Source organism: Pempheris klunzingeri, chromosome 2 (genome assembly GCF_042242105.1).
Source record: "Pempheris klunzingeri isolate RE-2024b chromosome 2, fPemKlu1.hap1, whole genome shotgun sequence".
Taxonomy (NCBI): domain Eukaryota; kingdom Metazoa; phylum Chordata; class Actinopteri; order Acropomatiformes; family Pempheridae; genus Pempheris; species Pempheris klunzingeri.
The window spans coordinates 5,339,174-5,365,348 of NC_092013.1; the positions used below are offsets into that span (position 1 = coordinate 5,339,174).

The 26,175-nt window shown below is 43.0% G+C and overlaps 1 protein-coding gene across 1 annotated transcript; it reads right to left on the reverse strand.

Moving 5' to 3' along the window:
• Positions 1–320: 320 nt before the first annotated feature.
• LOC139214910 (ataxin-7) lies at positions 321–25,915 on the reverse strand. The gene is made up of 13 exons (XM_070845844.1): positions 25,780–25,915; positions 23,409–23,507; positions 18,995–19,210; positions 18,731–18,799; positions 12,967–13,071; positions 8,587–8,812; positions 6,070–6,428; positions 5,091–5,173; positions 3,675–3,955; positions 3,390–3,579; positions 3,059–3,180; positions 1,804–2,944; positions 321–551 (listed from the first exon to the last, which is right to left on the reverse strand). The coding sequence occupies exons 3-13, from the start codon at positions 19,200–19,202 to the stop codon at positions 534–536; spliced, it is 2,802 nt and encodes a 933-aa protein (XP_070701945.1). The 5' UTR covers positions 19,203–19,210; positions 23,409–23,507; positions 25,780–25,915; the 3' UTR covers positions 321–533.
• Positions 25,916–26,175: the final 260 nt, after the last annotated feature.

Genomic DNA, 26,175 nt, shown 5'->3' on the forward strand with positions numbered 1-26,175 from the left:
CACGCACATACACGCACTCAGTCTAATAAATGCAGAAGAGATCGGCTTGTCGTCTCCCCAGTTGCCGTGACGGCTCGTTGCGGCAGCCCTCGACCTGGACCCCCATGAGATCAAGACACCCGCGGCTGTCGCTGCTCTTCCTCCTGCTTCCAACCACACAGGAAGACCTCTCACAATACTGGGAGAACACTTGCGTTGGGGGGGAGGGGGGGGGGGTCCTTGGCTTGCTCATTAGACCCCTGGCGCTCCACATTATCGCCATACAGTGCCGACACCAAACCCCCCCCCCCCGTCCCCTCCCTCTCCCTCACAGTCACACAGTCACACACACACATGGCTTTGGGAGAAATAGTAAGGACCACATTGACTTCACTGGGCAGTCCAGATCATCTCCACCCTGAGGATTGTGGGAAGCTGAGAATAATGTGGGTTTGATTTTAGAAGGCCTCGTGCAGTCCAGAGCACTATGCGGACTGCTCCGGACTATTCCCCGTCCGCCCGCCGGTTCCATACACAGAAGCCGGACACCGCTGTCAGGGACGAGCCTTTGGCTGCAGAAGAGGGAGAAAAGGTGTATTAATTAATCTGTCTGTGCGTCAGTGCTGAAATATCAGTCAGCTAAAGTAACATCTGGACATAAGAGGGTTTCATTTTCTACTTCACTGTGTCAAATGATGTTTGTTACCAGGATACAAGTGTAAAAACTTTGGGAGCTTTGTGTTCTGTTTGCTAGCAGTCAAGGGTAAACATAAAGCTCTTCCAGTGTAAACTCCTGGTTCATCAGCTCCTTGAATTAATTCACGTAAAAGCTGTAACAATTTTAACTCTTAGTGAAACTGCTTGCTCATGTGGGGATTCTTGAATCCTTAATTTTGAATTCCTGAATCGTCGGGTCTCTCTCTTAATCTAAGAGTTTGGTCTGGACCTGCTCTTTATGGAAAGCATCTTGAGAGAACACTGCTGTGAATTGGTGCTGTATAAATAAAGATTGATTGTTTCAGACGTAAGAAAACCTCCTTCAAAATCTAACTGACATGGCTAATAATCGATTAAAATGCAGCTTTGGAACACAGCCTCTCTCGTCAGCATGTTGTTGTTGTTGATGTTTAGGTAATTTTGTTTTTAAGCTTTTAACAAAAACTATTTCCCCGAAACCCTTGAGATTTACAGGCTAAAACGCCACGGCCCAACAAGAAGAGGCAAGTCAGTGGGTGAGTCAGGGAGTGGTGACTAGTTCGGACATGTTGGTTACATCGGCAGGACTGAGAGGACGCTGTAGATGTTTTTAGAGAGCAGAGATCACAGCAAGAAAGCTGGAAAAGTAACTTTAGCAGAGAGTTCTCATGAATTTTATGGAAATTTTAGGGATGTCTATCATCCATACCATACCATCGTTAGTGTTACAGTATTAATGACACCTGAGCTTTTCCTACTATGGCAAGTCAAAATGTCTGCTATGAAAAAGGTCTATTCATTTTCATACATTTAGCCATCATCATTGGTCAATGAGATGCCAAAAAACAGTGAAAAAGGCATCAAATGCGTCAAATTTCAATTCTATAAACAGAAAAACTATTATTTTGAGAAACTAGGACACATGAAAGTTTTTTTGATTCATAAATGTATACACTGAATCACTTTTAGCAAATATTACACATTTATCTAAACTTTCTTTTAGCTCAACCTTGTTCATTCAGGAACACAATCACTGTCATAGAGCCTTGAGCAGTTTAAATAAGTGAGCTGTGGTTTATTTTAATAGACATCTATCTCCACTCTTTTTAAATGCATCCTGAAACCCACCTGATGTAAATGGGAGTTGTTGGGTAGCCCTGGCGTCCCTGGAATGCTCCTCCCATGCTTCCCATGGATGTTGTTAATGGCAGGTGACTTGGCCACTTTGGCTCTACCTGGTCCAGGTCCCCCTCCTCCCCCGAGCCCTCCTCCTCCTCCACCTCCACTATTAATGCCGCTAGAGGCAGGAGAGCTTTTGCGCTTCTTGCCCTCCAGGCGCCCGTCTGAGGAGTGGTGGCTGAAGCTGGTGTGGTGGTCGGATGAGGACTGGTGGTGGACAAAGGGCCCCAAGGAAAGGGTCGAGTCACTGCTGTTCATCACCACACTCATGCGCTTTATGGACTCTGCAGGGCTGCCCGAGGGAGGACCTCGCGCTGGCGGCCCCGAGGAGCCGCCTGCCGAGCCCCCGGAAGGCTCGGCCTTGAGGCTAAGTGAGTTGGTCCGCACAGTGGGGCCACAGTTAAGCCCCACGCTGTGGACTCCGCTGTGGGAGGAGGATAATGACGATGAGGATGCAGAACCTAATGAGCTGTGGTGGTAGGTGCTCCCTGAGCTGCCGACATTTGCACAGTTCTTCTTGAAAGAGGAGGAGGAGGAAGAGTAGTTGGCATTAGAAGAGGAGGATTCAGAGGGGCCATGGGATGAAGAGAGAAGGGAGCTGTTCTTCCTCTTCTTCCCCGAGCTGAAGCTAGTGCTGCTACTGTTGGCTCCACTGTTGTTGGAGTTGGGGATGACAGTTGTGGAGGAGCCAGAGGAGATCTCCTTGGGCCTGAAGGACGATGACGACTTGGTAGTGCTGCTGCTGGAGGAACGGGACTTGAGCGCCCGGCCTGAGGCTAGGGAAGGAGTTGAAGACGAAGAGGATGAGGACGAGTGGGCTGAAGGCATCTGCGGCGACGAAGACACTTGTCGGGCCTGCGTAATGCCGTAGGCCGGGTGCTCAGCCCCGCCCTGTGGGGAGCTGCGGGCATTTAAGGTGGTCCCATAGGAGAGCACGGACTTGCCCTCGTAGGATTGGCTATAAGGAGTCTGGGGCAAAGTGGCAGGGGGGCCCAGGAAGCCTGAAGAGGGAGTGCTACCGTGGGAATTTGTGCTTGTCCTATGGGTAGGTGCAACGGAGGAGGAGTTCTCCAAGGCCAAGGGGATTTTCCTGCAATGAGGAAGAATATCATTCCTTAGCTTTAACTGTTTATAAATAGTAATAAGTCATGAATGCTGACCATAAAAGACAAGAAGGCTACTTATCACATCTGGACAGACTTACTTCCACATCTGAGAGTTGACATGCTTGTCCATCATTGTGGTCAGGGCACATCGCACTCTATCCCATCGCCGGTCAAAGGAGTAACAGCCTCTTCCAAACAGTCGACTTCCAAAGGTACAGTACTGAGAACAGAAGCCGGGTACCAATTAAGTGTTTTTGATGAAACAACTCTAAAGTACACTGTAAATTAATCATAAAAAGCAAATAGTATTTTTGGCAGAGTGAAGTCCCAAACAAAGTATGACGGAGTGTAGATTTTCATAAGATAATTCATTATTTAACTACGGTAACAACAAGCTAATCATAGACCGTGATGGTGGTGAGCACTTACAGCTGCCGGTCGAGGGTGATAACCTGAATAGTGACAGTCCAGTTTGTCAGCGTTGTCCTCCCGCTCCTCATTCTCTCCCTCGTCACTGGAGGGTCGGGAAAACCCATCGGGCGTAGTTTGGGGATGGTGTGGTGACTCATGGACTACTGCAGGGTCTCCGGGGGTACCACCTCCGTGACTGCTGTTTAGTCTAATAATGGATTGATAAAGTGGCCGATAATTTTCACCATAAAAAGTCTTTTACACACATAAAAAAGCAGCGTAAAGATGTGGTGCAGGACGTACCGTGGAAGACCAGGGCTGTGAAATTTGGGCTTGCCAAGTGGCAAAGGCTTAGTGGCGTCTGGGGCAGGGCCGTTGCCATGAGCGACCTGGTGGGCGTCATGGGCAGCGGCGAGGTGGGAGGAGGGGTGTGGGTCCCTGAGAGAGGGGTTTTGCTGGGAATGGGGTTGGTGGAGTTCTCTCTCCCTCTCCCGCTCCCTCGTTCGGTTCTTGTGCTCCGCCAGCAGTGTGTCAAAGCGCTTCCTCCGTCCTGGCACCGCCCTCCGCTGGCTTAAGGAATGTGTCTGGTGGGTTGTACATGACAGATACATCCTTTAAACATGTGTGACTTGGTTAAAAATCATCATTAAACAGTAAGTCTGGTAAAATTCTACTTTTACCAGACTACTATTCATACTATTCTGTATGAATCCAAAGCTTCAAACAGCGAAAACACATTAATGTGTCACATTGTTGCACTGGGTGACATGTTCCTTTCTTACAGTACTTTGAACACAGACACTGTAGTTTATTTTTGTCTCAATATGTCTTGCTGCCAGAAACTAGTGCACCAAGTCTGTGGCTGAAAATAGTTCCCAAAAATACTGTTTATTCTCGTTTGAGTGACTTTTTTTTTTTTTTTAAACCTACTCTGCCCTGCTGTTTCAGGAAATGATTCTGCCTTAGTGCATATTTGCGTACTGACTTTAAAAGTAAATAAAATTCTACGATACAATTCTTAACCATTGCAATCAGAAGGCTAAAATCACAAATGTGAAACTGTGATGCCACAACTGAATCAGTGAAAGAGCTAGCCAGATCCACATAATAAATAATAATATCCACTTAATAAAATTAAGACTGAGAAAGAGCCTGTGGCTGTGTAGGACTTCTAAAAACCTAAAATGACCAAAAAGTCAAATCTGGTGGAAATCATTACTGTGTTATCATTAGCAAGCTAAGCTAGTGTTCCTCTGGTAAACCCAGCTTGCTCGCCTCCTTGTTCTGAGACGGAAATTTAGCAGCATAAGTCCTCACATATGATGAATGTCATAAAGGGACAGATAGATTAAACTGCTCAACTGCTAACACAATCAATGCTGTGTAGGCTAATTGAGATTGACCGCACATATTCTAGAGACGCTGCCTGTCAGTCGGCGATTGCATCAGAATCACCCATCCTGAGGTGTCTAAGCTGCTTCCACCAGTATATCCAAAACCTCATATACAATTTATCCTCTTTTGAAAAAAACAAAACAATAAAACAATAGCTCCAGTATAGATATAGTTTATAGTTACTAGCACAACTAGTGAGGAGAAGTGAAAACAAATTTTTGGGGGGATTTTCTCCTTTAATGGACTTTATTGACAATAAGAGAACTGTAGAACATTGCCAGCCTTGTCTTTTTAAGCACAGCACAGAGCAGAGACACTGCTTACCTTGCATGTTAGGGATCTTGTGCATGGTTTCCGAGCTGTCATATCCACAACGCCACAGTGGATATCTGGATTGAACTCGCGCTCTGCAGGCACAGGGGAGTAAGGGGGGGGGGGGATATAAAACCATTACACACATTATGACAATTAACCTACTCCGATAACTTGCTTGACTGTAAACTGTGTTATGCAAAATGTTAGGCTTAAGGGAGTTACAGCCTTTTAAGCTGATATGTGTGACGCCGTGAAGACGAGCAGCTGTTAACTTCCTGAGTTGGTGTTTACTAGCGGTAATACCTGTAGTGTAAATACTGATCATAGACTGTAGAAAAGAAGTGGATGTAGCTAAAAAGTGAAGCCAATGCCTTAAAACTGCATTATTTCTAAAAGTTAACAAGGGGGCAACTCCACAAAAAAATAAGTTAGACTGTATAGAAGTCTATGAGTAAATTACCCCTACTTATCACTTGATTTATTACCTCAGTGAAGCTTTCCTATTAAGTTTATGGTCGAAGTCTTCTTCAATACAGCATGATGTTCATTTTGTAAATAATGGTCCCATTTAATGTAAGATAGGCAATAAAGCCAGGCATGTTTTCAGGCAGGACTACTTTGTGACTAACCAATCAGAGGAAGGTCATGCCTAAGCCTAGCCAATCGCAGGCAGGGAAAAAAAAAAAATAATAATAATGCGTCACTTCTGGCTACACGATGGTAACCGAGATGTTGATTTTGACAAAAAAACGGCAGGACACAAACCAGCGGGCAACATCACAGTAGCTACACACACTTCTTCAGTACAGTCTATGATACTGATGTGTAACCAATGAGCAAACAAGATTAGAAGACCAAAGCAGAAATCTGTTGTATGAGACACGATCAAAATATTGGATGCAATAATCGAATATGAATCATGAATCAGACTTGGTGATATCAAATATTGATGGTACAAAACTCTAACAGTAGTTTGACTCCAACTGACCTGTCACTTTCTTGTTAAGGTGGCGTCTGCTACTGGCACTGCTGCTGCTGCTGCTGTCCTGCTTCTTGTCTGAGAGGACTGAGAGGTGGCCCTTGCCATTGGGAATCTGACCCGGGGCCAGTATTGGAGGCTTTGGTATGGAGGGAGAGTTAAGGCCTGGTTTAAGGGCTGATGAGGAGGAGGAAGAGGAAGAGGAGGAGGTGGTGGTAGTGATGGTGGTAGTGTTGGAGCTCACAGTGGTGCTAGAGGAGGATGTAGAGGAGGATGAGGTGGTGGCGGGGGCAGATGGGGCCTGCACCAGCTTGGCTGACGAGTCCACCCTCAGAAGCATCTTCTCCACCTTGACAGCCGGGGTGAGGCTGGAAGAGAAGGTTACAGAGATGAAGAGGGCAGCAAGGAGGAAGCTGAGAGTTAGAAACACGGAGCCAGTGAGAAACGCATGGTAAGAGACAGATGTGCACGCATGGATGGAGCTGGGAGGACAAAACATAAACCTAATATGATCCATCATTTATCAAAGACAACAAAACACAAAAACAGATGCCAAAATATATCACTTGTCTCTGCCAGATCCTGACTAAAGAGAGATTGATATTAAACACCATACTGCACTTACAACTCTTCTTCAGTTATACTGCAGCCTGTTAAATGAGCAGGACAATTTAAAACACAAGCTGACTCAGTCAGAGTTGAGGAAAAGCGAGTATTAAAAAGAAAATCCAGATGAGATTTAAGAGGTGGGAGAGTTCAGAACTAAATGTGGCCACGCATTTGTATATACATGTTTAAATGATACTCGTAGTGTATATCAGAAGTATCGTGCTATATTCACTACACCATTGATTAATGATTACTCAGTGCCATATAACACATCTGGGTACAGATCAGGGAGGCTCATCATACTTCAAATTACACACAGGGATGAAGAAAATGGATTTAATCTTCCATCACAGAGAATATTGTGCTTGATTAGGTTATCAACATATATTGTGATATGGTGCATTTTTGGGGGGAATTCAATTGAGAAAGTAAAAGATACAATAACTAGTAAGTGTTTTTGCTTCACTACTGAATTAAATATATTTAAAAAAAAATCAAGATGCTTTATTACACTGATTGAAAGTCAGTGAACAGCCCTGCTTAGTGATTTGCAACATTCCCCACAATGGCCTAATACAACCAGAGCTATGAAAGACCACCTTAGCAAACATAGCCACCTTAGTAGACACACTCCTATCCTCTTCATTACGTTCAAATGTGATTTTTCTAATGAATATTGTGTTTTAAACTGTGACTATTTCCCCACAGATTAGACTACAGACCTGCTCATATCCAGGATGATCAAAAACTTAAGCCTGTTAACTGTTGTATGTAGAACAAAAAATGACAAATTTAGCTAACATTTTTAAGATGCAACATTAGTGGTATACTTGATGTCATTCAATAATATTTATATATAATCATGACATTTAAAAGCAGTGTTACGTTCACTGTAACAATGGCAAACTGCTGGGATGTCACGTGTGACAACATCTGGGTAAGAGACTGATGACGCCTGATGGTACTATTGATAGCTCTGAAGTGTAGCTGCTTGGTCTAATGATAAAGCAACGAGCATAAAACAATAATAGAATGAACGTAAGAGAAGTTCAACAAAGGGGTTTAGTCAACTTTGTTTATACTTGAAAGCACCGCTGAGCTACCTACTGAAATGTGAGTCAGTCATCCAGAGCTGGAGATGTTTGGAGCCAGTCCCAAGAATGGGCATCGAATCTGATCATATTTTAAATGGGTCGTATCAGCTGTCTTTTCTGTTCTCTACTGAGTTCTGTTCACCTCACCCTGCTACTGACGCACTGCTGCTGTCCTCAGTCTACAGGACGAGCATATTTGAAATAAAATAAGAGTGTGGTAATGTGAAAAACCATTTGGGCACAGACTTGCGTGTGACCGTGACTTCTAACATCCAGGTAGGCAAAATCTACAGGCTGGCTTAACTCTGTAGTTCCCACATCTTCGACAGAGTCATAACTCTTATGATACCTAATATTAAAAGGTCTCGGATCTGGGTCAGGAGCGACAAAATGTGGTACATACCCACTTAGATCATTTATGTACAAAAGACTTGCTATTCAGTTTGACATTTTATAAACAGCAAAAGGATGCAACCCACTCGTTTTTTCTTTCAAATTCCAAAAATGATTTCCCCTTCCACAAAAATACCTTTAGCTGATTGTAAATGTACACACACCAGAGACCAGATTAACAAGGCAACAGCCAAATTAATGTTAATTAACTAAAGCTGAGTAAATTTAGCGGCAACAGTTGTCAATACAGCTGGTGAAATCAACAGTCTGCAGCTGGAACTTTCTCTTTCTCTGTTATATTTCATTCTCTAAATCTCTAGTTTCATATGAAAAAAACGATTCATTATTTGGCCCTAGTCTTGGTATTTATTGGTATATTGCACAACCCTAGCAACACACAACACTGCAAATGTTACACAGTGACACTTACATCTTGTCCGGCTGGAGCATCCTGAAGGGTGCAAAGGGGAGTCTTCGCTGAATGCCTGGCGGTTTCTCTTTGGCTGGTTTGAGGAGTTTGGGATTGGAGGATGAGGACGCTGAAGAGGAGGAAAAGCTGGATACAGGCCCAAGTCCGCCGCCGCTGCTCCTGTTCCTGCCCGGCACGGGGAAGGGCGAGGTGGTGCCTGGCTTGCTGGCCGAACTGTGTCTTCTCTCTGGAGCGACAGATAAACCAGGCTGGCATTAAAACACAGTTAACTCAATTAGATGATTAGAACTAAGCATAAAAAAAGCTTTGATCAAACTATTATAGACTAGCCTATATGGATAAATGTGGCTATACACTTGGGACTATAGAAATTTTCCTCTGAAAGCAGTGAGCAGGTTACGGCAGCAATAAATAAGCAGCATTTGTGATTCATGCCAACTCAGCCTAAAATAGAACCAGCCAACAGGTCAAGAGCTTCATTTCCTGCCTGAGCTTCTCAGAACAGTTACTGCGCAAACTGATAAAAGGCAGAATGACAGCAGAAAAGGTGAGACAAAAATAGAGGAAAGAAAAATACTCATCACTAAGTGCTTGCATCCAAAACCAAATATCTTTTCCTTTGGAAATAAAAAGTACACTATGGTTTCCAAACGTCATCAAACATTGGTCCCTTGCAAGTGCACCCACTATAATCACAGAGGAGTTTGAGTTTTCAAACGAAGCTCTCATCAGCCTGTATTTTTAGTAACGGCATGTAACAATGAAATAGCACAATAAAAACAATTTATTGACGTTTCCATTACTGTTCCATAACAGAGACTAATTTCACAGAATTTAGAGCCACAGACAACCCACGTAAAAAGCATGACTAAAACCCCTTGAGGGCATTTTTGAAATTCAGAGTTTAAGGAAAATACCACCAAAGTCTTGAATCTTGGCTAGGCAGTGTTGACCTCACACATAAACACGGCATCCGGGGTCGCACAGACTGTGACCATAAGTGGACAGAGAGCGGGCGACACACAGACCCACGGAGAGAGAGAGAGAACGAGAGAGAGAGCGAGAGAGAGAGAGAGATGTCTGCCGATTAACCGCAGAGAAATAGGTGGCTTATGGTTAACTTGACCCTTCTGTTGTTGTCAAAACTGCAACGAACACGGAGGAGAAAACTCCCAGCAAACACTAAGCGAATGTGAGAGGGTACAGTTTCAGGAGCGATGACGGGTTTTGATAGAAAGAGTCTGTGTTGGCAGCGAGCTACCGTGATGAGGTGTGGGCCTGGTTAGCTTTACTGGGCTAACGTCACGGTGTAGCTGGGAACTGGGCTGTGGGCCAAAGCTCAGTCTCAGCAGGTGATCTGCAAACAAGCTTGTTGCTGCAGAAACAATGGAGGAGAGACTGATACACATGCACGCACAGAGCTGCCACTCCCGATCACCCTCAGCTCCCCAACACACACACAAAAAAGCATATATTCAAACTGTGCAGCCTCCTTCCAATTTCCCTTTGAGGGAGGGAAAAAAAAAAACGCTTTTAAGAGAGCCCTCTTCTCACCTAAGGGCCACTCTCTACACACCCATTCACAACACACTCCAGATATCTTTCCTCTTTCTTCTAAGCAGCCTTCCTTTAGCTCCCTCCTCCCCCTGCTGTCTCGTCCTGTTCCAGTCACAGTGAACAGCACACCCTGCACACACACTCACACCAGGAAACCCCAGCGTGACACTAACAGCACTAACACTGAGGAAAGTGAGCCAACACCAGCGGCAGTGGAAAGGGAATAAAAGAGAAGTAAGAAAAAAACGTAGGGGGAGAAAACAACAGACACAAGGAATAGGAGGAGCCTTAATATCCTATTTCACACTGTCAAGCAGTTGGCTCAGTGTTAAGGGGAATCCCTGGCTGTGGGATTGAGAGAAAAACACCAACCAACAAGGGTGACGGCCTTACTACCAACTCCACAAGCACCATGTTCACGCCACAGCATGGCCTAGCCTCTGTGCTCTACCTGAATAATGCTAATTATCTTCTTCTTCTAGTGACAATGATACATACATTATAGTCAGCTTGCTATCTAAGCTCAAGGTGCATCATCCAAAAATGTCCGTTTGCTCTGCCAAAGCAGGAAGTCTTTGTTCGACAAGTTCATAAATGAATGCATAAAACAGCAGCCGAGCAAGCAGTTTCAAATTCTGCGGTGAGAGCCGCCCCTGCTGGGATCAGCCTCAGCCGTGAAGCACAAGCACCAAACAGGAGACAGATGGGCTCAAAGAAGCACACTAAAATCATATCGAGACCATCTCAGTGGTGCTGAGATCAGTGCCTCTGCCCCGTGTTAGCGCCACATGGGGTCTTCCTGTGATGACATCAGAGGGAGGAAGACGGGAGGAAAATCACAGCAAGAGCACCGCTCCTCTGTATGGCCAAGCACGGTAGCATAGACGGAGACTTTCACCTGGATTTAGACTGTTTCAGTGTGGAGTCGAAGTGATTAGTCAATCACCACAAAATGAAGCAGAAACTATTCTTATAGTCTATTAATTGTCATTTACCAAACAAATAATGACAAACGCTCTCTTGTTCCAGCTTCTGAAATGTGATGATTTGCTACGTTTCTTGCTCTTATATCACTTTAGAAGAAAAAGCTTTGGACTCTTGGTCAGACAAAATGAAAGACATTTGAAACGGTCCAGCATTTCCACTTTATAGACGTAAGGACTAACTGGTTCACTGATAAAATATTCACAGGTGAATTGATAATGAAAATAATCATTAGTTGCAGCCCCATTCCAGGTCAAGGGAGGCACCGTTAGCTCCTCCTTCAGCCACGTGTATAATTTACTCTTTACAAAAACTCTTTACAACATACAGGTGATGGTGAACAGTTATAGTTATCAGAAATGCATCATTGTGATTCAGTGAATTAGAATCAGCGGTGCTGTTGGCTAATCAAGATGTGGTCAGACGTGAGCAATACACAACACAACTTTATCAAACGTGTCAATAGATGTTTTAGTGTTTCCACTGTCATTTACAATTTATTTCCAATTGTAAGTGCCACATCAGTCTTAGTTTTTATTATTTGCAAGGTATCGGACTGATACTCTGTATTGGTAAACGCGCCAAGCTTAGGAATAGAAATCGCTATTGGGAGAGAGACCAAGAGAGTCAGATTGGTGCATCCTTAACAATTATTCAGTGTTAACATATTACAGGCGCAGAGCTCATATAACATAATGCATCACGAATGAACAGTTGAGGAAACACATGGCTATAAACAGCTTGAAACCACCGTTCATTCTGGATGATTATACTCCATATATCTGAATGTGTGCAGTCCGCATTCACACTGCCATCCTGGTAAAGGGATCTCTGCTGGTGTGTCGTGAGTACTGGTTTACATCATAGGCATTTTAATGCCCTACAGTGTTTGTCTACTTCTCATTCAAAATCCCCAGGCAGGTGTGAAAACTCAGCTGGATGCTGTAGTTCACAAGTAACAGTCTGGCCTAGAGGGCTGGTATCAGTCTACACTATTTTAACAGTGAGGGAGGAGTCCTTTCTTTCGAGTGTTGTTGACACAGTAGCAAGGACAGTTCCTCTAGGAGCCATGTGCCGTTATACCTCCCTCTTGTGGCTGACCTTGACAACTGTTATTTCTGTCACACTTCATGGGGGAAAGCACACCACTGAAGAGAGCTCAGTGACTAAAACTTAGCATGTATGTAGGGCAAAAAAGACCCAGGTTGTAAGAGGAGAATCTATCAGAGATTTGAGGCCGGGACAATGGGAGAGACACGGATGCTACTAAGTGTTGCAGCCATCAGGTTTCTGTCACAACGAGGCCACGTGAACAGACCTCTTAGTTAAAACAAACAGCCTTCCGTGACACGACATGGTAGGTGTCCCTCTAACGTGGAGCCTCCTTTACCATTTCAAACAAATGAGTTTGAGAGTGAACAGACAGCTCAGACGTCTCTTTCAGCAACTGTGGGCATTTGTGCACTTGCTGCGAACATTTTAACGAGTTTAACGAGATGAGCACTGGCGCAATCGCTATATTCACAGATCTATAATAGACCGATTTACTTTAGTGCTCAAGATCCAGCTTAACTAGTGAGCAGTGGAAACCCATGCACTGACAAGTATACATAAACAAGTATTAACAGAGAGTCTGATCTGAGCTGTGCAAAAAATGCATTACCGCATCAAATATTAAGATGGGAATTGTAAACATACACAAGTGAGACATCAAGTTAGATCAACAAACAAACTAATAAATAAATAAATACATCTCTACTGCCCACGTTCACTCCCACCTCTTGTATGGGGTTGTCTGTAAAATTGACAAACTCTTAAAGGTAACGCGGTGACACTTACCGTAGTGTGCTTGGAAGGCTTGGGGCTTGACTACCTGACCGCAGTGGCTGCACATCACCAGGTAGAAGTCGTCCTGTGCGGGACACTGGCCGAATATGGGCATGTCTGCACACAGGGGACAGAGGGCACGGGTCAAGGAGAGGCAAATAAAAACAGACCTGTGTTCATCCGGTGCCCCAGTTGGCAGCCTACTCTGAACCTACATTGAAGCATCCATCATTTGTTATTGTAACACTGTAATAGCTCAAGAAAAAAATGGTCACGTCCTGGATAAAATTCAGACATCATTGCACTGCACAACACATACATGAAAATAAGTATCAATTAATCGTATTAAAAAAAAAAAACTCATTCACTCAAGATACCCTGACGAGCAAAGTCTATTGCAAGTCTATGCAAATACAGATCACTCCTTTGCACTAGTCCCCATTCATCACAGACAACATGTCCTAGTGATAAGAGGGAGGAAAAGGGCCGAGCCAGCAATCCAAAGGTTACTTGCTGTCAAAGAGCGTCTCTCCCAGATAGAAACAAACACAGCACACCCGAGGTACATCAAGCACAGAGTGTGGATCATTTGTGACTTCAAATTAAATAGGTGTGATCACAAAGACATAAAGTACAATAAGTTTACACCCTAATGGTTCCTGTGTTATTATATGTGGTCCTCCTCCACACAGCCAATATCAACTTTCTTAATTCACCTCCAATTATCTTGTCATCACATCTCTATGAAGAGCCAAAACTCCTTCTTATATCTGAATTAATATCTTTATTCATTCTAAACCAGTCTTCCCTTATTTAAAATGCCAATTTGTCAGCAATTTCTACAGTAATGTGTGTATTCACTGATACAAAGGATTTAAAAAAAAATAAAAACAATCAAATAAGAGCTGAAACACTTTGGCCGAAAAACAATCTAGAATTTATGACAATCTTTAAGGCAACAATGCACAATATTCTCTATTCCACTTTCTCAATTATGAAGATTTGTGGCCTTTTTCGGTTGGTAGTAAAATGAATAGACTAGGTGTTTAGACTATTGGTGACACAAAACAAGCAGTTTGTCATCACCTTGGGCTTCAGGAAATTGCAACTGTCATTTTCCATTTTTTTTTTTTTCAGTTTTTCTGACATTTTATAGACCAAGGATTTACTTAGACTCTCAGTCAGGACTAATCTGAAGCCAGCTCATGCTTAACACAACAAGACATTATGGAGAAACAATTAAAATGTGGACAGATACAAACTAACCTGAACCCTAACATTTCACAACTCATAGTAGTGTGGTGTCTGTCCAGGATTCAGTGAAACTGGAAAGAAACTGGGAGAAATTTCAGTGGTTCTTTTTTTTTTATTATTATTATTAAAGATGGGAACTTTCTTGCAGTGCAACTTTCTTGCAGTGCAACTTTCTTCAGCGCAACTTTCAGGTGCGCGATCATAAAAAGCACAAGGAGCGTGAATGCAAAGGTGCACGAAAGCCATGTCTGCAGCTCAGGGAACCTCAGGGCCAATACTATGAACCGAGCCTCACGCTTCACAAGCCACTTAAAAGGCAAATCAGAGGGAGGCGCCTCTCCTCACCAGTATGTGATCAAAATTTACCCTGGCGCAGAAAACCAGAAACCACCTAATTAAGGATGCTAATTAAGAGGTTGCCTGGGGTGTTATCATGAGATGAGCAGCAGACGGGATACAAGAGGATACGAGAGGAGAGAAGTGGAGTCCCTCTCCAATATGTACACCACCTGGGCCGTCAAGGGTTCTCCAAACATGGCTGGCCGAGTCTGGAAGGGATGAGGGCCATTAAGCTAAGACCATGTAAAAGGGCCTACCTGGCGGGTTCCCTCTCAGGGACGTCAGAGGCAGTCTTGTGTGGATGAATTGACAAGCCTGATGCTACTTAATGCGTGTCAATTGTCTAAAGCCAATCTGCTAAGTGTCTCCTTCAGCAGCACTGGAGCGAAAAGACTTATTATCACCGCGGCCTGGGTCTACCACAGAGAAAAGGAAAATGTCCTCACTTAACAGACAAAGGCATGTAAATTATATAGAACCTGAGAAGGGTAGCACACTGATGATGTGCAGAAGCAAAGGTCTGACTACTCTGCAAAAAGAGCATGTGCAGAAATGTGACGAGGAGTGTTAGTACTCACCGGTTGCCACTTCCAAGCGTAAGCCATTAAAGCATTGGTTGGAAGCCGGTCTGGAAGTTCTGGGTAACTGTTTGGTTCTACGTGTCTGTTTTTATCCCATTTTCTCTAAGAGCAATTCTCCCGTACCACTAGCAAACTGAAGCTACGACGAGAGAACACACAAAGTTGCTCAATCGATAACTTTGCACAAATTTCTCATAAAACTCTACGTTCTCTGAGATGCTTTATGGCCAAGAGCTGCGGAGTCCAACAGGGCAACCACATTTCCTTGCTGGATCAATAGCAAGGTCAAACCAGACTCATTCCCAAACTGCTGCTGTTGTTCACTTGGAGCGTTCTCCAAGCGGGTTGCTCAACTACAAAAGCAGCCTGGCTAGATCGGCTTGCCACTCTGCATTCAACGCGCTGGCACCGGCTGAACTGTACCGCTGAAATGGCCCGACTTGAAAAGTGGTCAAACGCCACAGTGTCTGCCCCGTTCTCAATCTCCATTTTCTTCTTGTGCAAAGAGGAGATGAAAAGGATAGAGAGAGAAAGGAAGTCACCGTGGAGGAGAAAGAACGGACAGAACAACCGAGCAAAGCCAAGACAGGAGCGGTGACGAAAAAAAAGAGAGAGAGAGAGAGAAGCAGGCCGAGGCCACAGCAAGACAAAGAGTGAGCAAGCAGAGGACCTGCGCTGGAGGAGGAGGAGGAGGAGGAGGAGGAGGAGGAAGAGAGCTGGTGAGCACGAGACAGAGGAAGAGAATGAGAGTCCAGTTAATTTCAGCATCCTCATCCATGGCAGTGACGAATGATCTGGGTGGAATAGTAGCAGCTCTGGCTGCCTCTGAGCAGCACGCACGCTGGCTGAATCTGACCTGTGGCTGACACTCGCACTACATTTCCCAGCTTCCCTGACAGTGCCGCTGTAAAATTTATTAAAAAAAGAGAGACGGATGATGAGTGAATTCAGTCATTAATTGCCATACATCTTTACAATGTGTTAATCATCAGTGTGTGGTAGAGTGGCAGTTACACCACAGGAGGAATCTGGTGGTGAGTCATGGCGGAGAGGTGTAGTCATCCACTTGTAATACCCCTGCTCGACACACAGACAGAACAACATTCTATGAACACACACTTCTGCCACGAGCAGCATGTGGTGATCGGCCCCATGACACAAACAACAGTCACTGACAGATGCCGCTACATGATGGAGACACGTTTCGAGCCGGTGACCTCACAGCCTCGAATTTCAAATGACCATTCGGGTTTAGCTGCCTTCCTCCGAGAACGCTTCTCCTCACACGGAGATCCAACAATGTCGTCCACGCATTTCAGCACAAAGCAGACGACATCTCTTCAAAAAAGGTATCCGCCACAGCAGTGTACCCAGTGTAGCGTTTAGCGTGTTATTTTAAATATTTGGTATGAGAAATTAATCGTTTGTGTCATTAGGAGCTTCTGGGACGTTTGCTGCCGACATTGTGCAATGGTCTTGGGGTATGCACACAGGCCACATTGTTGACCGATGCAAATGCAACATTAGATAAGTGCCCTGTCAAGTAGCTTGCAATTAACCCTTTCCTTTACAGCAACACGTGCAGAGGGACAAAAAAGAAACTAAAGCTGGATACACGCGGACGACATAGCGACTGTGGGCCAAAATCATGTGACCAAAGTGAAATGTGCCACCGTTCCTGCCAGTTGTTCCTCACCGAGATATGACTTCAGACAGATTTACCTGTTCTGTAAATTCATTATCAGACTGCATGAATGAGAACCAGGCGCAGTCCAAAACCATCAAGTTCTGCGACAAATATTCACAACACAGCGATCGCCTTGTTGTTGGCTGTGGAGCTAATGATGTCGTTGAGCGTCTCAAGATGATCCTCGTGGTTTTAGCTTAATTAGTGTGGTTTTTCTCTGCCAAAACGCACCCGCAAATAGAATTTCAAAAAAAAAAAAAAAAAGGAAAATTCATTTTCGCTCCACACTTTGTTCTGAAATAGAGCTCACTCAAAGAAAAGGACTAATCTCAATGTTGGTGTCCTGGTAGCTGCGATGACCGTCCCACAACAGCAAGGTCACATTTGAGAGGCCCCGCTCGTGTGTCCTTGAGCAGGAGATAAGAATCCTTTCTGCAAAGTGACTAAAAGTAGCTGTGGATGTGTTGCTGAATTGCATAAAATGCTAAATAGCCATCATCTTTGCAAGTGTTCACTTTTAAGGGGGTTTTCCACAAAGCACGTAACCTTTAATTCAACAAGCAAGGCCTCAAACTGCAACCACTGTATCACTGTAGTAACAAAGTTGATTAATCATTCATTCAATTCTGACTTGCACGAACAGGTTAGCCTTCAACTTTCTCATTCTGATGTCTTACAGCTTGGGAAGCCTTGAAAAATAGTGAATGGCTGTTGATCCGTAATCAAAAGGTGCCATTTTCTTATTATAACAATTTACCTTTGTGGCGAGGCTCGTTCTAAATCCAGGCCCGCCAGCAGGACAAATCAGCTAACGCTAATCGAGGTGTTTCCAAAAATAAAATTGAAGCCCAAACTGCTGTGAAGCGTCGCTCTGCGGCTCAGAAGCCAGACGATGTGCGCTTCTGACATTGGGGGTTTATCACTTAGGTCTTTTTTTTTCTGTCATGACTCAACCATTCCCCTTTACAGACCGAATACTCGACAACACTTAGCAAAGCATACAATATGTTCAGCTGTAGGGAGAAATCCTGGCATGATCCGAGACCATAGTTACAAGCAGGAACTTTATCGCCTCATCACTTTCATCCACGGTGATGACAGACTTTCAGAGTTTACATTTGTCAGGCCTGAATTATTCAGAAACATATCTACTTGGAGGACCGGTGCTCCGAAAGACATTAAAAAGTTACCTTTAATTTAGCATTTTCTTGAATTAGCTGACAATATTTAACTAAATATGCTGCAATAAAACAATACTGCTGGTCATATTTTGTGCTGCGGGAGTGTGATAAACAGGAGCATACCCTATGATAACTTTAAATGATTTTAATAGAACTGTGACTAATAAGGGTCTTTTGCAAAAAGTCCCGACAGCTGTTTTAACGCTGACATTTGCATTTGGGGTTTTTCATTTTGACAAATCAAACAGGTCTCTACTGATTAACTTTCACACTCTACACTACTATCTTAAAATTGTTCTGCCCGGCAGACCTTGCTGTTGTCTCAGACTGAGGGAAAACATGAAATATGGTGGAGGGTTTCATGCGTAAAATGGCAGAAATGTGGATGGTAACCAGTAAAGTCCTTTAGATGCATTCTCCAAGCAGAACATGACATTGTTATTATTATTATGTATGAGCCTGTACCCAACTACAGCGAGTCTACTTAGTTATCTTAGTTATTTTAGGGGCAGATGTAAATGTCTGTCAACTAGCACACGAATATGAGGCACATGTTTCACTTATTATATCCGGTAGTCCGGTCAATTCATGATGCACATGATTTACAGTAGGTGTACATTTTGGCCCGAACGACGAGTGTAAAATGTTTGAATCCATGTGTGTGTATGTGTGTGTGTGCAAACCTCCAGAACCAAAATACACCTTTGGCCCTAGAGGAAAAAAAACACACTCACCTTCTCTGCACAAACGCATGGCTTCTCGATTTTTCCCGAAGTCTTTGAAACTTTCCTCCGATTCAGCACCTGAAAATGAGGCGATCCGACACACAGACAAATAAATAGTTGCACTTGCTTGCCTGCCCGTGCTGTTGCTACCAGTAGCGTTTCTTCATATTCCACCAAAAACTGCATGCAATCGGCCAAAAAACAGGACAGGACTGGCAACTGTCGCGCTCCACCTCGCTTCCTCGCCCACAATCGGGACGCTGGGGAACTCACCGTCGTTGCCGTGGAGTTTGGCGGCGTCGACCCAGTTGCTCCAAGGCTGTCCCGGCATTGTTTCAGGACTAGGCAATGATCTCCGCTCCGCAACAGTCGCCATTGCTGTGGAGCCTTCTCCCCGCTGGATCTGCTGCTGCTGCTTCAGCTGCTGCCTGGCCGCTCGGCGCTGCTCCCCCCTGACGTCATCCTCGGCCCTTTCCGACATTCTTTCCGCTACAATGTAACAACACAAGAGTCAGCGGTGGTCGCGCTCGGGATAGGAGGACTTTTTCACTGATTGACACGGGCAAGCGCGTGTTGTTTCACCGCACCGCCCCTTAAAAAAAAAAAAAAAAAAAAAAGAAAGAAGAGAAAGAAAGAAAAAGAAAAAGAAGAAAAAAAAAAAAAAAGCCTGTGTGTGTGGCCACTTGAAAAGCAACAAGTTCAAAGCTGGAACTCTTTTATGGAGAATTATAGAATTTACATTAAACTATAATATACATGAATAACTATGGTACATTATTACATTGTATTGTATAGTAAGGCGGCATCATTCAGCCTTGTGGTACATTATGTACAATTATAAAGCTGGCTGAGCAGTGTGACAGTGTTCCTTGCAAAGTGCATCATGGCTGCTTTTATTCTAGACTATAGTGTAGTATAGAGTTGTAAACATTTACTGTCTCCATTTCAGCATCCTATCAAATACTTCCCTTTGAGGCAAATTTGAGATATTGGGCTGTTGCAACAAATCAAAAATAGCTGCCTTGACTGCCTGATTTGTAAATTTTTTTTGGCGGGGGGGGGGTTTGTGTGTCACCAGTGGACGGCTGCACAGAGTTCGTGCTACTTCTGAGTATCACAGATCTTGCAGTGACACTTTTCATGGGGCAAAATGTTCAATTGGTCGCTTATTTTCCATGCTAAGAAAAAGCAGGCATTTAAAATCGGAAACATCAGCCAAGGGAATGCACATTAAGCACACCAATACGTAAACGTTTTCTTTTCTTTTCTTTTTTTTTACGATTTCAACAGCCAAAGCAATCGTGTCTGCAGACCTAAGAGAAGTTCATTTTGCGGGCATTAACCAACTTACCATTGGGCCAATGTGCACAACCACATTTTTAAGATGAACTGATCAGTATGTAGACTTACGAGTGGATTCAGTATAATACTATCACATGCATTATGCTTTCCCTGAACCTGTAGACACTAACTTTGACGCGAGTCTTCACGCACATGAATACAAGAGAAACGTGTTTACAGATCAGTTGATTTGATCAAACTTTCCAGATGAGTTAACCAGAGGCAAGGTGCCTTCACTTTCACTTTCAAAATGAAATATTTCTGATCTACCCCAGAGACTCACGCATTTAAGTGGCAAAAGCTGGAGAGCAAGAAAACAAGAAATGGAAGCTCTTGATAATGTCTAGTACAGAGACGGCGGATTCTCCCAAAGAGACAAAGTAGCACACTGATGGACTTGACTGACTTACAAATGGCATAAACATTTCTGTCTTCATCTGTTGCTGTCCTTCCTATTTTATATGAGGTGACGATGTAGTGGGGGGAGTCTAACTAACCACCTTTCTTTTCAGTCTTAAATCCACAAAAATTCTTACGACACGACCATCTGTCAGTTTGACAGAAAAACACGAACAGTTTAAGCAGCCTTCTGCTCTGCTTTCTGAAATTTAATGGCGGATATCTGAGAAGAATCATCCAAATAAATGGCAGAAAAAGTTAAATGTGGTCCCGTTTGGCATGTATCCTGAAGAGCCTTGAGCAAAAATGACCTTGGCTGTCTGCTGCTAGCTTCCAACGTACAGTTCAGAAACTTGGCTTTGTTTTAAGACCAAGACTAAAATTAGAAATACAAATTAGAAGGTTTGTCCTAAAGATGCTGCCAGTGTCTCACATAAACAAGTGGCTGTATGTCCCATTTCTTTTACTCTTTATTTACTGTATTTGCATGCACCTCAGTCACAAATTGATCTGTTGTGTCAAAGTGTTCCAAAAGATATGACCACTGCAGACTACACTACTGAGTTAGAAAGCATAGCTGCATGGGTTCATACAATGAGGACAGTGAGTTTCAAAAGGCAGCCTTTGTTATGAAATGCTACTATTAGAACTGTTAAAATAGTCAAACTAAAAACATAATCAACATCTTTGATCACAAATCTAAAACTGGCAGTGGGACAGAATATATTACGCTCAGGTTACCTGGTTGGTCAACGACATTTCACTTTACTACTTTAATATTCATTTGACATATTCACTCAACAGCTGGATGAGCAGACATAATTATGACACTGGATGATGCTGCTGCTGCGGTTTGAGGGAGACCACGCATGAGAAGTCATGTATGTTTAAACTTTTAGTCGCTTGTTTGCTTTATGTTCAGCAAACCGTGGGTAAAAACATAATAGTCTCTGGCTCTTCTATGATAAGTCACAAGTGTTTGACAGACAGGATCAACACAAGCAGATTCCCCTCAATGACACACAATCATTAACGGTATTCTTCAAGAGACATCCGTAGCAAATCTGGTTACTCTGTAATGTGTGACTTACCCATTTAGCCACTGCCTCAGAGTATAAAGGCCAGGAGGATGACATTTTTTGGTATGCGTTTTTTTGAAGGTTAGCCGTGCTGTTTTTCCTAACCAGTCCATAATGAGTTTGACATACTGATGCCTTAATACTGGTCCATCTCGGTGAGTAGCAGCGACTTTTGGTCTCGGCTGGGACCAGAAGTGCAGCCGCTTTTTAAAAAGCATCCAAAATTCTTAATCTTTAACGGACAGAAATCACAGGCTTTCCTCAATATCCCCTTTTAGACATGAACTGTAATCCCTCTCTCTATTTTACAAGCTGGCATCTTGTTTGGAAGGGATTTTGTTATTTTTCTGTAAAAGTTGCTTTTTTTTTCTTTTTTTTTTGCATTGCTCAAGTGTGATTAAAAGCAGGAACATTGCCAAAATCAAACACACACATTTCACCCCTGGTATTTTTGTGTCCAGTGGATGCACAAATCACCAGACTGAACATCAAAGCCTGATCATACACATTTAATGACCAGAAAAATAAAGACTCCTGCACAATATTCGGCAGTCCAATACAACAGTCTTGTAATTACATACTGACTTTGACAAAAATGTAATGGTAGATGTTTGCTGAGGTGTTGGTGTTGTGTTACATTTCACTGAATGGTACTTGCAATGTTCAAGTCATACGAGCACAAACAATAAAACAAATACCTCACCTTCAATATATGCAACTCACCCAAGGACCAGTACAAACTATATCCTAAATAGGAGACACGCTGTTGTTGAAGCCTCAATAAGTAACACCTCCCTGACAGAGTGCAGCAGAAACTGAATATTAAAGAATATTTCTATTAACGACTATTCGTATTTGCAATACTGTTGTATTGGATTGCACTGCTTTTCATTTTCAAGTAAGTGAATGTATATTAATGTCAGAATACAAGAGAGTTTTTTTTTTAGTTTGGCTAGATACTATTTACCTTTCATCTAGCACACTGATTTAATCATGGCTACATTAATAGATAACTTAACTGGCAATTTTAAAACTTGGCCCTATTGTTTACATATTTGGGGTTTAAAATGACTGGTAGTTACAAAAAGTTTTCGAATAAGTCCAACAGATCGCCTCAGCCTGCAGTCACGAACGGCCGATAATGGCTGCAATGTAATCCCTTGGGACAACTTTGCCTGTCAAGGTACATCCACTGAGAGTACTTCTTTTTGTAATAGTAATGTTACCTCGCAGAACACTGCACTTTCTACTCTAGTTGCTGCGACTTTGGTGCTTTAACACGCGAGTTCGGACTAACTAGCGTGTTAAAACACCAATGTTGCACAACAACACCAACTAACTAACTGATAGAGGAAGCCAAAGACTGGCAACACCCATGTTCTGTGAGGTAAAATTACTGATTCGGTCAATGGAGTCTGGTGGCTTTGAACCAAACGATTTAATGACTGTTCCTAGTTAAAAAGATCTTCCTGATCTATCTCTGGAGGGGTTCTGTTTGTAGTGTTGCCAGACACTTCAAATAACAAACTAACCCTGTCAGAGTAAAAAAAAACAAGCAATTTTAATAGACATAGTTTGACTAGTGCAGTTGCCCCAAGGGATACACTACAATTATTACATTATAGCCCATTTACAGCCTATGTTGCAGCTACCACTTAAAATGGTAAAAAAAAAAAAGAAGTGACCAAAAAAACTACAGGGTTGTGTGTTTGCTGAAAAGCAGTTACTATAAAATTTCTAAACTGAACTCCTATGTGTCTCTAAGTACGACTTGTCAGTGCTATCCATCTACTTATGATTATTGTACATCTATAGAAACACACTGTTGTCACTGGAGTGTAAAGTGATGAGTGGCTGTGAGATCTTACCTTCGCAAAATAAGAAAAAAGGAACTTATTTTTAACTCAATCAGCCGATCCTCATCAGTTTGGGTGATTGCTGGCTGCCACACACACTGGAGAGGAAGTCTGGAGACACACACAAGCCCACGCACACATAGACAAGCATTGAGAGGAGGCACGTCAGTATCAGGTTCTTTGTTTTGCTGGTTCTTGATAGAGATAACCAGTGAATATGAAGTTCATATGTCACTGTCCTCCCTGGGCCTTGTCATGGAGTTTCACCATTGTGCATTAATCCAATCCATTAAGCACCATCCCTAACCACCTTCTCCTGCCCTACAGTAATCCCTTTAAAAGACTGGGATCGTACCATTTTTATCATTTTTTTAATTGTCCGATTAGCTAATGCAAGGCATACTGTAATATATTCATAGAGGAAGCCACAAAGCACAAGCATACAATGATAACTATTGTGTATGAATTACAACAACATATTTTAGGTTTGTTTGAATTTGCACAATACTTCAAAAGGTATTAGTCAAAACCTTTTGCTGAGGCCTATAAAATCCCAGGATTTAATAGTTTCAGATCGGACGGGTGAAAATGTATGCACATTTAAGATTATAAAAGTGAAGAATATGAAATATGACATGTGAACACTAATTTTTCGCAGACATTGTGATGTGTCATACTGTTGCAGGTAAAGCTCAGGTGTAACTACTTAATGGTGGCTCTGATATGTAGGTGTACCAGTAAGTTCCACACTTCTGAGTGAGGTATCCTGCAGATAATGACAAATTATGGCATACAAAAACTGCAACTGTATCCGACTGGACCTATATTTTGCTTCGGCCAGAGGACCAATGCTCTCCGAGAAGCACAGGTATTGTAGATAAAAATTTGTGATTATAAGTAACCTGGAAATCTCAGCTTTTAGTCTGATTTTTCGTGTACTTCCAATAAAGAGTAATACTGCTCAATTAACCACTTCCACAAATGTATCCTATTCTAACTCTCTCACTATCTAGCTGCTGCTCAGTCATCTGACTACCCTGATGTTACATTGTGTACCCAAAGGGTAACCAACAGACCTACGTCGCGGCAGATATTCTTGATGTAACTATTAACATTGATAATGCTAAATTTTGCTACCAACGGTACAGTGCAGCCAATACTGTCTTCAAATTGTGGTGTTGTACATATAAATGGCTACAAATCCCCAACCTTTGACACGATACTGATGCTAATACCATCGAACCCCCGTAGAGCCAAAACGCTGCACTTAAATTACACTTTAATAACACTATTTTTCACTATTTTTATGCTACGTTGCTTGTTGTTAACAGAAACGTGTCACCATCCAAATACTTAGAAACTGCATTGCATATATAAGATTAAGTCATGAACATAAAGATTTGACAAACTTACAACCGGAAACCTTTATTACAAATCTAACCTACAGTAGGCTTTTAAGAATGTGGTTGAAAGGAGTCTGTTCTGTGATCTTAAAGTATGAAGACAATGGCTTGCATATACTTTGCTTCAATTATAACGGATGGTTGACGAGATTCAAATCTGTGTCACAATATGGATATAAACTGATGGATTTTTCCAATAGGAAACTATTTACACTAAATCACAGAAAATACTCATCTTGCCTTCAATGCAATGAACTATGGTCTGCTGTTCACAGCTCATAGACAAAAGTTGGGTGCACCCATAACATGGTATGATCATTTTGATACAATGCGACGCCACTGAAAGTCAACATAAGAAAGAGACATAAATGTCTTTAGACATTTCTACAAACACTCAGTATGGCAGCAGGGTAAGTGTAGGCATGCTGTGCACTGTAATTTTGTTCCTCCAAACACTTAAAACAGGCAGTATAATCAAACCTGACAGTACTCGTGTGGGGTCAATGAAGAGACTGTGTCAAAGGCCATGACTGGCAAGAGATAATATAATGTAACCTTTTTGAAAACGAAGTACTTGTCATTGAGAAGTAGGTGCACAACTTGAGAGGACAACTCAGTTAGCAAGCTAGCATTAGCTAACAAGAGCCAGCAGTTTTGTTGGCTAGCGTTGTTCCCACCTCTATCACACACCACCGTACACTAACATTTCCCCCCCCCAAAAAATTAGACGAGACAAAGTCAACATTAATCGTAAATACGTGAAAAAAGACCTAATGTCAACCAGGTGTTGTGTCATGACAACAGGCTCCATCCAGTGTGGGTCTGTGACTGGTACAATGTTACAGTGGAGGCTACATTAGCCTGCTAGCTGAAGCCTGTAGCCAGCCATGACTAGCGTTAGCGAGGAAGCTGGCAGGAGCCTGACAGCACAGCACAAGTCATTAGCAGCCGTCACGGATCGACAACAACGTCGCTCTTACCGAGGCTCTGGGTGCTGTAGACGTAAACGGGACACCAGGCGGGTGTAAATCAACTGGATGCACAGGGCGAAGGAGACAGAAGACGGTGGGAAAGAGCGAGTGCAGTGCTCAGCCTCTGTGGAGGTCTTCACCTGGTGCTTCCATGTCTGTTTACCAGACTGCATTCTGGGACGGAGACGTCACTGCGTCAGGACGCACGTACGCGCTTACGCACGCACGATTTAAAGCAGCTCCTCCACCATCACAGTATTTTTTTTAATCCTCCATGAAATACATAAAATTTATGACGAGCACTGAACTACAAACAAGCTAAAGGATGTGTAATATAAGTTGAACTTTAAATATTATATTTAAATAGCTGTAGGTTTCAGGAGTGATGTACAAATGTTTTTCTGT